Source organism: Rana temporaria, chromosome 10 (genome assembly GCF_905171775.1).
Source record: "Rana temporaria chromosome 10, aRanTem1.1, whole genome shotgun sequence".
Taxonomy (NCBI): Eukaryota; Metazoa; Chordata; class Amphibia; order Anura; family Ranidae; genus Rana; species Rana temporaria.
The window spans coordinates 49,475,620-49,488,616 of NC_053498.1; the positions used below are offsets into that span (position 1 = coordinate 49,475,620).

The window sequence follows — 12,997 nt, forward strand, 5'->3', positions numbered from 1 at the left end:
AAATGCGTTTTCATTTTTTTCCACATTTTCCAAAAACTGCTGGAAAAAAATAAACCGTTCAAAAGACTCATTATGCCTCATAGATTATACGTTGGGGTATTAGCTTTCCAAAATGGGGTCACTTTGTGGGTAATTCCATTGTCCTGGTGTTCCAGGGCCTTCAAAAGTGTAATAGGTAGTCAACTAGTTAGATGTGCAATTTATGCTCCTAAAACCCCTGATGGCGCTTCCTGCATGTTGGGCCTCCGTATGTGGCCAGGCAGTGAAAAAGTCTCACACATGGGGTATCGTTTTACTCAGGAGGAGTAGCAGAATGTATTTTGGGGTGTCATTTGTGGTATGTACATGCTATGTGTTGGAAATATCTTATCAATGGACAACTTTGTGTAAAAAAAATGCGTTTTCATTTTTTTTCCACATATTCCAAAAACTGCTGGAACAAAAATAAACCGTTCAAAAGACTCATTATGCCTCATAGATTATACGTTGGGGTATTAGCTTTCCAAAATGGGGTCACTTTGTGGGTAATTCCATTGTCCTGGTGTTCCAGGGCCTTCAAAAGTGTAATAGGTAGTCAACTAGTTAGATGTGCAATTTATGCTCCTAAAACCCCTGATGGCGCTTCCTGCATGTTGGGCCTCCGTATGTGGCCAGGCAGTGAAAAAGTCTCACACATGGGGTATCGTTTTACTCAGGAGGAGTAGCAGAATGTATTTTGGGGTGTCATTTGTGGTATGTACATGCTATGTGTTGGAAATATCTTATCAATGGACAACTTTGTGTAAAAAAAAATGCGTTTTCATTTTTTTTCCACATTTTCCAAAAACTGCTGGAAAAAAATAAACCGTTCAAAAGACTCATTATGCCTCATAGATTATACGTTGGGGTATTAGCTTTCCAAAATGGGGTCACTTTGTGGGTAATTCCATTGTCCTGGTGTTCCAGGGCCTTCAAAAGTGTAATAGGTAGTCAACTAGTTAGATGTGCAATTTATGCTCCTAAAACCCCTGATGGCGCTTCCTGCATGTTGGGCCTCCGTATGTGGCCAGGCAGTGAAAAAGTCTCACACATGGGGTATCGTTTTACTCAGGAGGAGTAGCAGAATGTATTTTGGGGTGTCATTTGTGGTATGTACATGCTATGTGTTGGAAATATCTTATCAATGGACAACTTTGTGTAAAAAAAATGCGTTTTCATTTTTTTTCCACATTTTCCAAAAACTGCTGGAAAAAAATAAACTGTTCAAAAGACTCATTATGCCTCATAGATTATACGTTGGGGTATTAGCTTTCCAAAATGGGGTCACTTTGTGGGTAATTCCATTGTCCTGGTGTTCCAGGGCCTTCAAAAGTGTAATAGGTAGTCAACTAGTTAGATGTGCAATTTATGCTCCTAAAACCCCTGATGGCGCTTCCTGCATGTTGGGCCTCCGTATGAGGCCAGGCAGTGAAAAAGTCTCACACATGGGGTATCGTTTTACTCAGGAGGAGTAGCAGAATGTATTTTGGGGTGTCATTTGTGGTATGTACATGCTATGTGTTGGAAATATCTTATCAATGGACAACTTTGTGTAAAAAAAATACGTTTTCATTTTTTTTCCACATTTTCCAAAAACTGCTGGAAAAAAATAAACCGTTCAAAAGACTCATTATGCCTCATAGATTATACGTTGGGGTATTAGCTTTCCAAAATGGGGTCACTTTGTGGGTAATTCCATTGTCCTGGTGTTCCAGGGCCTTCAAAAGTGTAATAGGTAGTCAACTAGTTAGATGTGCAATTTATGCTCCTAAAACCCCTGATGGCGCTTCCTGCATGTTGGGCCTCCGTATGTGGCCAGGCAGTGAAAAAGTCTCACACATGGGGTATCGTTTTACTCAGGAGGAGTAGCAGAATGTATTTTGGGGTGTCATTTGTGGTATGCACATGCCATGTGAGAGAAATAAGCTATTACAATGACAATTTTGAGAAATTTTTTAAATGAAAAATAAAAATCTTAATTTTGCAAAGAATTGTGGGAAAAAAACACAACTTCAAATAACTCACCATGCCTCTTAATAAATACCTTGGAATGTCTACTTTCCAAAAAGGGGTTATTTTGGGGGCATTTGTACTTTCCTGGCTTGTTAGGGTCCCAAGAAATGAGATAGGCCTTCAGTACATCAGGTGTGATCAGATGTGACAATTTTTTATGATTTGCACTATAGCTTGTAGACTCTAAAACTTTCACACAGACCAAATAATTTCCAAAAATTTTGGGTTATTTTTATCAAAGACATGTAGCAGTATAAATTGTGGCCAACATTTATGAAGAAATATTAATAATTTGCAAAATGTTATCACAGAAACTAAGAAAAAATCATTTTTTTTCCAAATTTTCGGTCTTTTTTCATTAATAGCGCAAAAAATAAAAAACCCAGAGGTGATCAAATACCACCAAAAGAAAGCTCTATTTGTGGGGAAAAAAGGACAAAAAAATAATTTGGGTACAGTGTTGCATGACTGAGTAATTGTCATTCAAAGTGTGACAGCGCTGAAAGCTGAAAATTGCTCTGGGCAGGAGGGGTGTTTAAGTGCCCAGTAAGCAAGTGGTTAATAACTATGCGGAGTGGCGGCGGATTGTAAAATAGTAAGTGACCGGATTTATATTATAAAAAACGCATGATGAAAGGACATACATTTAAAAAATGCTAATTGTGGTTGGAACCCTGCTTTAAAGCGATGCAGTGCCGAAAGCTGAAATTTAGCCTGGGCAGGAAGGGGGTATATGTGCCCAGTAAGCAAGTGGTTAATAAGAGTTACTTTCCTAAATGATTACGCCTTTTTTTACTATACTATTGTACATGTTCTGTTAATGGAATATCTGTTTCTAATATAATATTGTATATGATCTGTTAATGGAATTTTGTTGATAAATATAAAATTCAATAAAATATTTGAAACAGATAGCAGAGAGATCAGAGATAGGAGAAGAATAAGACTTGGTGCTTTGGATTCAGGGCCAAAGCTATAGAGGGATGTGCTTTGTGTACTTGTCTGAGGTTTGCAATCACTTAAAAATATCATGTTGCCCTGTCACCTCCTCCTTCACCCGCTTACAATTAGATATACAGTGGAACCGCGGATTGCGAGTAACGTGGTTAACGAGCATTTTGCAATACGAGCACTGTATTTTTTTAAATCCTGACTCGCATTGCGAGTGTTGTCTTGCAACACGGACAGGATTCAAGCCACAGCGGTGTGCAGTACCGCGTTTGGCCTGAGGTAGGGGGGGCGCCGGTGACGAACGGCGCCGATCAGAGTCAATCAGCCCTGTTCGGAGCTGTTCGGAAATGCTCGAAAAGACTCGGAAATACAGTGCTCAGTTCGGAAATGCTCAGCCTTTCCAAGGTTTTTCGATGTCAGCCAAGCTGTCCTTGGGCCTTTCCGTGTGTTCCCAAAGCTCTCCGGTGCTCCCCACCTCTGGCCGCATGCAGTATTGCATGCCATTGAAGTCAATGCGGAACAAATTATTTTTGTTTCCATTGACTTCAATGGGAAACACGCTTTGATATGTAAGTACTTTGGATTACGAGCATTCTCCTGGAACAGATTATGATCGTAATCAGAGGTTCCACTGTAAATTTGTTGTGACATTTATTTGTTCTGCAAAGTTGCACTTCCTCATTTGTTGCCTATGTAAGAATGATGTTTGTGTTGCCTGCCCCCCAACCCCCCCCCCCCCCCACACCCCATATGTGTGCAGATATGCCGCAGGTATTTGTATTCCAAATGAACCTTGTGGCACATCTACGCAAGCGCAGATTTTCCCAAACATCTACCTACCCGCAAAGATGACAATTATGGAAGTGCCAAACCTTCATCATATTTGCACATGCATGGGAATCTCCTGAACCTCAGAGGTGCCGAGGGGCTCTGCCAGTACCTGAAGGCTTGACAGAGCCCTTTGGTACATCTGCAGACATGCCAATGTGTCATCAGCTGATAGTCCAAACTAAGCACCAGGAAATGTGTTTGTTGTATAAATTAAGTAATATTTAGTTATTTATAAAGTAATTATATATATATATATATATATATATATATATATATATATATATACACAGCCCTCAAAATTTCCACTCGCCTACTAGCATTTGGCGAGTGGATTTAAGCTGAGGGCGAGTGATGCCAGGGCTGCATGAGCAATCTCCCTGCAATCTGTGCCTACACTTAGAGTCCTGATGAGATTGGCGGCCGAAGAGGAAAGGTGCATGCTCAGGAAAAGTAGTCTGGTGAGCCGCGCACAGGCAGAGCAGTACACAGATGCTCTCCTTACAATTCTCATTAAGCCATGGGACCTAACAGTATGACCTCGCTGAGCCTGCCCCCTACCCCCAGGCCCCGACCAATGTAGCTGGAGAGCAGAAAGTAATGAGTGAGGTGGAGGATTGCGAAAATTACCACTCTGGTGCAGCGCTCACTGAAAGTTGCCCTGACATGAGAGCGGCAGCCTTCCAGTTTGTGCAGTTTTTTTCTCCTTGTGCTCTATGTAAGTGTCCAACAGTTCAGCCTGAGCACTGTGAACAGACTGGTCTCAATGTGTGCTGTGCGCTGTCAGTGTGCGCTGTGCTATGGTGTCAATGGCTGTGCAGTTGTGTGGATCTCAGCGCTGGATTGTACTCCCTCCCGCTGTGCTGCAACTCCTCTCCGCCAGCCTGAATAAAAGGGGGAAGTGGGGACATGCAAGCGTGGAGCCGCACACACAGGCTCCTGATGATGAGATGAATGGGAGAGAGAGAGAGGATGGATGGGAGTTGCAGAGGAGACAGCAAGAGAATGGGGAAGAGACCCAGTTCTAGTGCCATGTCCCTCTGGTCTGCTCCCAGTGCCCTGTCCCTCTGGTCTGCTCCCAGTGCCCTGTCCCTCTGGTCTGCTCCCAGTGCCCTGTCCCTCTGGTCTGTCCCCAGTGCCCTGTCCCTCTGATCTGCCCCCAGTGCCCTGTCCCATTTTGTTAAAGTTGTTGTTGTTAATATTTAATTTTGTAACATGATTCTGCATAAAACATTGTCATTCCATGAGATAATCTACGAGGGCGTGTTTACAGGTGCAATTAGGCGCAGGGCAGTGTATGAATTAGGTGGGGCAACTGGTGGCGAGTAACTCTTGAGGCCTGGCTAGTAGCTCAGGACTTGAAATTTTGAGCCCTGTGTATATATATATATATATATATATATATATATATATATATATATATATATATATATATATGGGTTTGACAAATTTGCTTGGAATCTAGGAGGCAGCTAAAAAAGTTAGGAGCCAGAAAACGCGCCCCGTCCCGCCAAGCTCGCACGCAGAAGGTGAGGTATCGCCGCGATCGGTAGAGCGAGAGAAATAATTCTAGCCCTAGACCTCCTCTGTAATCGCAATCGCACGGCGGGGGGAGGTGGGGGCACACAGAGACACAGGATCCACGCGATTGCAGCGGGCCCGGGCTGGCCGGTAATTGAGGCCGCGGCTTTGCGGCCTTCTGCAAGCTTAAGCTTCCCCGGGCGCCAGGTAACTATTTCTTGTCGCAATTGCAACCGGGCGCCCGGATTTTGGCGAGCCCTTTTTATAATATATATATATATATATATATATATATATATATATATATATATATATTAGTCAATACTACAGTTATTGTTAGTTTTACTGTGCAAACTTCATAGATTGATGCTGTTTTGTCTGTAGCTACTTACATGGAAGGACATTAGTAAAACGGTTCTTTGCCCTGTTTTCTGGTAGTTCAGCTTCTCGTTTTGACTGTTCTGTTCCAATAGAGCTTAGTTCCTGTTGGCAAAGCAAAAACTCCATTAGAGAGATTTTCCCTTATTTACCTTCTACAGAACAATGGGCATTCTCCTACTTGACTTAAAAAATGCATTTGTATATCTGTCAGTGTGGCTGTTAGAGAATTGTTCCCTCTCTTCCTGTCCTTGGGAAAACTTTTTTTACAAGGGAGGACATGAAGTAATATTTCCAATGCAGTCTCCAGCTGCAGTAAAACCAAACAGAAGTTCTAATCTTCATCCAGTCTATCTAAAACTGTCAGCCTCAGAGGCGGCTCTAGGCTTCGTGAGGCCTTAGGCAAAACTTAGACATGAGGCCCCTCTCACGCCCATAATGGGAAAAAGTATAAAATTTTTAGTGCAGAATCCTGAGGAGATTGGTCCCACACATCCGCAGGCAGTGCCATCATTCTTCCCGATGCTGGGCCCTTCCCTTTCCTCCGTCAGGCAAATTAGGCGGCCGCGAGTCCCCATGTAAGCGTGAGGCCTTAGGCGACTGCCTAATTTGCCTAATTAAAGAGCCGCCTCTGCCTGTATCTGATTGGACACAGAGCTCTCCCGAAACTTTGGCAGCCAAAGGCTATATATAACTCCTGTTGTTTAATTCTTGTGTGCCCTACAGTGTGAGGAGTGTGAGATAGGATCAGACACCCACTGGCTAGGAACAGGTAGGTTCAGCATTGAGAGAGGTTTCTGTGTAGGAGGGACAGCCTAGGGTTGGTCCTGTACCCCATGGAAATTACTTGCTTTGAGAAGGGACCCTTTCACCAGCTTGCATCTGGATTGATGTATATTTTACAATTTGGCCAATTTTAGAAATTTTGAGAAGTGGTGAGCATGATTTCTAACACCTGCTGCCTTGCTCTTGGTAAAGAAGAAAAGAGAACAAAAGAGGTAGAGTTTCCCCATTACATTGGGATTTCCCAACAAATGATAAGTGATACCAGTATTGAAAGTGCTTGTTATTATTCTCTATGTTAAATGCTTGGACTTAATAAATTCCTTGTTATGGGGGGGTTTTATGCTATGTGGAGTGTCTCTTTTATCATATGTGCATGGGTCCTGCTGATCTAATTGGAGCGGTTCCCTGCAAATTGTGAATGTATATGTAGCACTGTCCCCATAGGGCTTGCTGAGTGTATTTCATATGCTTCTCCCTGGTTACCTGCAGCTGGTTGCTCATAGTTTCCACTTGGTTGTTAGGGGTTTCCATTTTTCCCACCCTTACTCCCACACGCTTGTTACTCAATGACCAGTCCAGGTTGCATGACCACCTCCGCGAAAGAGAAGGCAGCAACCGCTCCCTTCTTCCTTGACTCTGTTCCCTGGCTTAACTAACTCTGAGCACATGTACCCTGGGCTTTTATACAGTATACCAACATGCAATGCAGCACTTTTACTCTGCCAATTGTCAGGACTGTAAAAAAGCCTGTGCACTCACTTGTCAGGTACTCTCCTACTGTCCAATATGCCTCCCTATTGGACCAGTGAGGGACAATCAAACAAGCTGAGCTGCACCTGAGCGCAATGAGCAGACCTTACCAAAATATCCTGCTCCCTGGTAGGCAGAGAGCACTCTAAGTTTTACCTTTTATCTTTTCCTGGTAAGCAGAAAGATCAAAAAACTGTACTCTTTTCTAGCACGTACCTAGGAGGGTGCTACATATATGGTGACCACTGACAGCAAAATTCCTGGTGTCTCTGTGGAAGAGTGAAGGCTGGAGACAAGGGATGAGCTTTGTGTTCGACTCAAACGTATGTTCGACTCGAACATCGTCTGTTCGTACGTTCGACGAATTTCGAACAAAACGGGTCGTTCACGCCAAATTCGAGTGACGCGCGTCGGCCCATAATTCACTGCGGCATTGCGCGCTGATGATTGGTCAACCATGCACCATGACCCTGCATGCTTGGCCAATCACAGCGCGCAAAAAACGAAGAACCATAATTGGCCAAAGCCAGGGTGGCTTTGGCCAATTATGGCTCAGGGGGTTTAGTACACGCCCCACACTATATAAGGCCGCCTGCAAGGCGGCCGCGTGTAGTGTGTTCCGGCTTTGTTAAAGAAAGGAAGTCAGTCAGACAGTTAGAGAGAGAGAGATAGATAGAGACACAGGGCCAGATTCACAGAAGAGATACGACGGCGTATGTCCTGATACACCGTCGTATCTCTTGTCGTATCTATGCGGCTGATTCATAGAATCAGTTCCGCATAGATAGCCCTAAGATCCGACAGGTGTAATTGACTTACACCGTTGGATCTTAGGATGCAATACTTCGGCCGCCGCTGGGGGGAGTTTTCGCGTCGTATTCCAGCGTCGGGTATGCAAATGAGGTGTTTTTGCCCATAAACGCAGTCGATCTTACTGCAAGTTTGCTGTGTTTTTGTCCATAAACGCAGTTCCTGTTACTGCACGTTTGCTGTGTTTTTGCCCATAAACGCAGTCGATCTTACTACACGTTTTCTGTGTTTTTGACCATAAACACTGTCGATCTTACTGCACGTTTGCTGTGTTTTTGCCCATAAACACAGTCGATCTTACTGCACGTTTGGTGTGTTTTTGCCCATAAACGCAGTCGATCTTACTGCACGTTTGGTGTGTTTTTGCCCATAAACACAGTCGATCTTACTGTACGTTTGCTGTGTTTTTGCCCATAAACACAGTCGCTCTTACTGGACAGGTGCTGTTTATTTCTGATTTTGTCCTGTGCAGGCTATTAAAATGTCTGGAAGGACAACAAAGAAAGGCAGAGAGTCACTAGGGCAAGCAGGCTCTGCATCTAGAGGCATCTAGAGGCAACACTGTTGGTGGACACGGTGCATCCTCTTCAGGACGTGGACGTCTGACACGCTCGTCCTTCTTTTTCGGGAGCTGGCCGTGTTGAGCCTCAACATGCAGAGAAATTAGTAGAGTGGATGACCAAGCTGTCCTCATCCTCCTCATCCTCTCTCACCCAGGCTGAGCTTAGTTTATCTGGCTAAGCAGCTGCCAAGGCGTCCTCTTCCCTCTGCACAATGGCATCACACAATCCTTCCCTAGTCCCACCATGTCCTCCTGAGGAGTCCCCCGAACTGTTTCAACACAGTGTTGGGTACATGCTACATGAAGATGTGCAACGTTTTGAAGGCTCCGATGACGGAACACAGATAGAGGAAAGCATTGATGTGAGCCCAGAGAGAGCGGGTGCCCGAGAGGGACAGCAATCTGGCAGTCATGTTCCCCCAGCTGCAGCATACTGCCAGGTTTTTGACAGTGATGAGGAGGGAGGGGATGATGGGGTCACTGACTCTACGTGGGTGCCTGATAGGAGAGAGGAGGAGGAGGAGGAAGAGGAAGAGGCATAGGCACATCTCCAAAGAGGCAGGATGCCCTCCAGGGGACAGCTTAAGAGGCAGCACACCCACTGCATTACATCGCAGAGCTACGCCTGTGCAGGTACGCTGCTGTGTCTCTTAGGCAGCCCTAAGATCCGACAGGTGTACTTGACTTACACCGTCGGATCTTAGGATGCAATACTTTGGCCGCCGCTGGGGGGAGTTTTCGCGTCGTATTCCAGCGTCGGTATGCAAATGAGGACTTACAGCGATCCACAAAGGTTTTCGCGTTCGTTACGTCGTCGCAAGTATTTTTTTCCCGTCGCAAAGTTAAGCAATGTTTTTCATTGCTTAACTTTACACCAGCCATGTTAAAGTATGGCCGTCGTTCCCGCGTCGCTTTCAATTTTTTTTTTTCGGCGTAAGTAAGTTACGCACGTCGCGATTCACAAACACGTCGGGCCGCGGTAATTTCGCGCAAAGCACGTCGGCAAAATTGCGAACGGAGCATGCGCAGAACGTCCGGCGTGGGAGCGCACCTAATTTAAATAGTGCTTGCGCCGGACGACTTTACATTACACCGCCGCAAGTTTACAGGTAAGTGCTTTGAGGATCAGGCACTTACACTGAAAACTTGTGGCGGTGTAACGTAAACAGGTTACGTTACGGCGCCGCAATTATTCGTGAATCTGGCCCACAGTGTCTTTTATACCAGATAGATAGATAGATAGATAGATCAGGAAGGCTAGTCAGTTTAGTTAAATTTGCAGTGTGTAGAGGATATATATACATCCTAGCGTTGTACATATATTTATACACTGTACAGCTTAGCTAGATGAGCTATTCCTATTGTTAGGCAGTGGATTGTGCTAGATGCAGTGCTCTAACGTGTTGTATTGCCTGCATAGTGTTTAGTTTACACCTAAACATAGTACTCAGTGTTAGTGGACGTGTGCTATTTAATTGCACATACACGCAGTTGCTATTAGTGCACGTTTGCTGTGTTTTTGCCCATAAACGCAGTCGATCTTACTGCACGTCTGCTGTGTTTTTGCCCATAAACGCAGTCAATCTTACTGCACGTTTGCTGTGTTTTTGCCCATAAATGCAGTCGATCTTACTGCACGTTTGCTGTGTTTTTGCCCATAAACGCAGTTGCTGTTAGTGCACATTTGCTGTGTGTTAGCCCATAATCGCAGTCGATCTTACTGCACGTTTGCTGTGTTTTTACCCATAAACGCAATTGCTGTTAGTGCACGTTTGGTGTGTTTTTGCCCATAAACGCAGTCGATCTTACTGCACGTTTGCTGTGTTTTTGCCCATAAACGCAGTTGCTGTTAGTGCACGTTTGCTGTGTTTTTGCCCATAAACGCAGTCGATCGTACTGCACGTTTGCTGTGTTTTTGCCTATAAACGCAGTTGCTGTTAGTGCACGTTTGGTGTGTTTTTGCCCATAAACGCAGTCGATCTTACTGCACGTTTGCTGTGTTTTTGCCCATAAACGCAGTCGATCTTACTGCACGTTTGCTGTGTTTTTGCCCATAAACGCAGTTGCTGGTAGTGCACGTTTGCTGTGTTTTTGCCCATAAACGCAGTCGATCGTACTGCACGTTTGCTGTGTTTTTGCCCATAAACGCAGTTGCTGTTAGTGCACGTTTGCTGTGTCTTTTCCCATAAACGCAGTTCCTGTTAGTGCACGTTTGGTGTGTTTTTGCCCATAAACGCAGTCGATCTTACTGCACGTTTGGTGTGTTTTTGCCCATAAACGCAGTCGATCTTACTGCACGTTTGGTGTGTTTTTTCCCATAAACGCAGTCGATCTTACTGCACGTTTGCTGTGTTTTTGCCCATAAACGCAGTTGCTGTTAGTGCACGTTTGCTGTGTTTTTGCCCATAAACGCAGTCGATCGTACTGCACATTTGCTGTGTTTTTGCCCATAAACGCAGTTGCTGTTAGTGCACGATTGCTGTGTTTTTGCCCATAAACACAGTCGCTCTTACTGCACATTTGCTGTGTTTTTGCCCATAAACGCAGTCGATCTTACTGCAAGTTTGCTGTGTTTTTGTCCATAAACGCAGTTCCTGTTACTGCACGTTTGCTGTGTTTTTGCCCATAAACGCAGTCGATCTTACTACACGTTTGGTGTGTTTTTGCCCATAAACGCAGTCGATCTTACTGCACGTTTTCTGTGTTTTTGCCCATAAACACTGTCGATCTTACTGCACGTTTGCTGTGTTTTTGCCCATAAACACAGTCGATCTTACTGCACGTTTGGTGTGTTTTTGCCCATAAACGCAGTCGATCTTACTGCACGTTTGGTGTGTTTTTGCCCATAAACACAGTCGATCTTACTGTACATTTGCTGTGTTTTTGCCCATAAACACAGTCGCTCTTACTGGACAGGTGCTGTTTATTTCTGATTTTGTCCTGTGCAGGCTATTAAAATGTCTGGAAGGACAACAAAGAAAGGCAGAGAGTCACTAGGGCAAGCTCTGCATCTAGAGGCAACACTGTTGGTGGACACGGTGCATCCTCTTCAGGACGTGGACGTCTGACACGCTCGTCCTTCTTTTTCGGGAGCTGGCCGTGTTGAGCCTCAACATGCAGAGAAATTAGTAGAGTGGATGACCAAGCTGTCCTCATCCTCCTCATCCTCTCTCACCCAGGCTGAGCTTAGTTTATCTGGCTAAGCAGCTGCCAAGGCGTCCTCTTCCCTCTGCACAATGGCATCACACAATCCTTCCCTAGTCCCACCATGTCCTCCTGAGGAGTCCCCCGAACTGTTTCAACACAGTGTTGGGTACATGCTACATGAAGATGTGCAACGTTTTGAAGGCTCCGATGACGGAACACAGATAGAGGAAAGCATTGATATGAGCCCAGAGAGAGCGGGTGCCCGAGAGGGACAGCAATCTGGCAGTCATGTTCCCCCAGCTGCAGCATACTGCCAGGTTTTTGACAGTGATGAGGAGGGAGGGGATGATGAGGTCACTGACTCTACGTGGGTGCCTGATAGGAGAGAGGAGGAGGAGGAGGAAGAGGAGGAGGAAGAGGCATAGGCACATCTCCAAAGAGGCAGGATGCCCTCCAGGGGACAGCTTAAGAGGCAGCACACCCACTGCATTACATCGCAGAGCTACGCCTGTGCAGGGCGGTGCTGTGTCTCAACGGTACTGCAAAAGTTCTTTGGTGTGGGCCTTTTTTGAGACATGTGCATCAGATCGCACCGTTGCAACATATGTCTCAAGCGTATCTGGCGTGGCCAAAACATCACCTGCTTGGGCACCATATGCTTTACCAGACATATGTCGACCTGCCATGCAGTTCGTTGGCAAGCATACCTGAAAGACCCACACCAAAGAACAAAGCGGACCTCCCCTTGCCCCTCATCAGCTGGGAGCTCCAACCCCACTAGACCCTCAGTCCTGTCTGAAGCCTGCACTGATAGGACTGAAGGTGTAGAAATAGGTGTGTCACGCTGGACAGGGCGGTCAGTGGTAAGGTGCATCTTACCGCTGACTCATGGTCCAGAAGGCATGGACAGGGACGTTACCTCTCTTTTACGGCGCATTGGATGACTCTGCTGGCAGCTGGGAAGGACGCAGGGCAAGGTACAGTAGTGTTGGAGGTTGTTCTGCCACCACGCCTCCAAAACACTCCTTCCGGTTGTGACACACCTCTCTCCTCCACCCCCTCCTCTTCTTCTTCCTCTGTGGCCTCTTCCTGTGCTGATGTTTCCTCTGAACCAGCCGTGCTCCGTAGGCGTACAAGGGGCTACGCAGGAATGCAGGCCAAGAGATGCCATGCGGCGCTAGAGCTGGTGTGCTTGGGAGACAGGAGCCACACTGGGGCAGAGGTTCTGTCAGC

At 45.6% G+C, this 12,997-nt stretch overlaps 1 protein-coding gene across 1 annotated transcript in view; it reads right to left on the bottom strand.

Annotated features, from left to right (window-relative positions):
* LOC120916559 (receptor-type tyrosine-protein phosphatase H-like) overlaps window positions 1-12,997 on the bottom strand; it is a 1,518,207-nt gene that overhangs the window by 566,761 nt on the left and 938,449 nt on the right. The window contains exon 15 of the mRNA XM_040327609.1: window positions 5,724-5,814. Coding sequence (XP_040183543.1) covers window positions 5,724-5,814 — 91 coding nt within the window. The remainder of the gene's footprint in view (window positions 1-5,723; window positions 5,815-12,997) is intronic.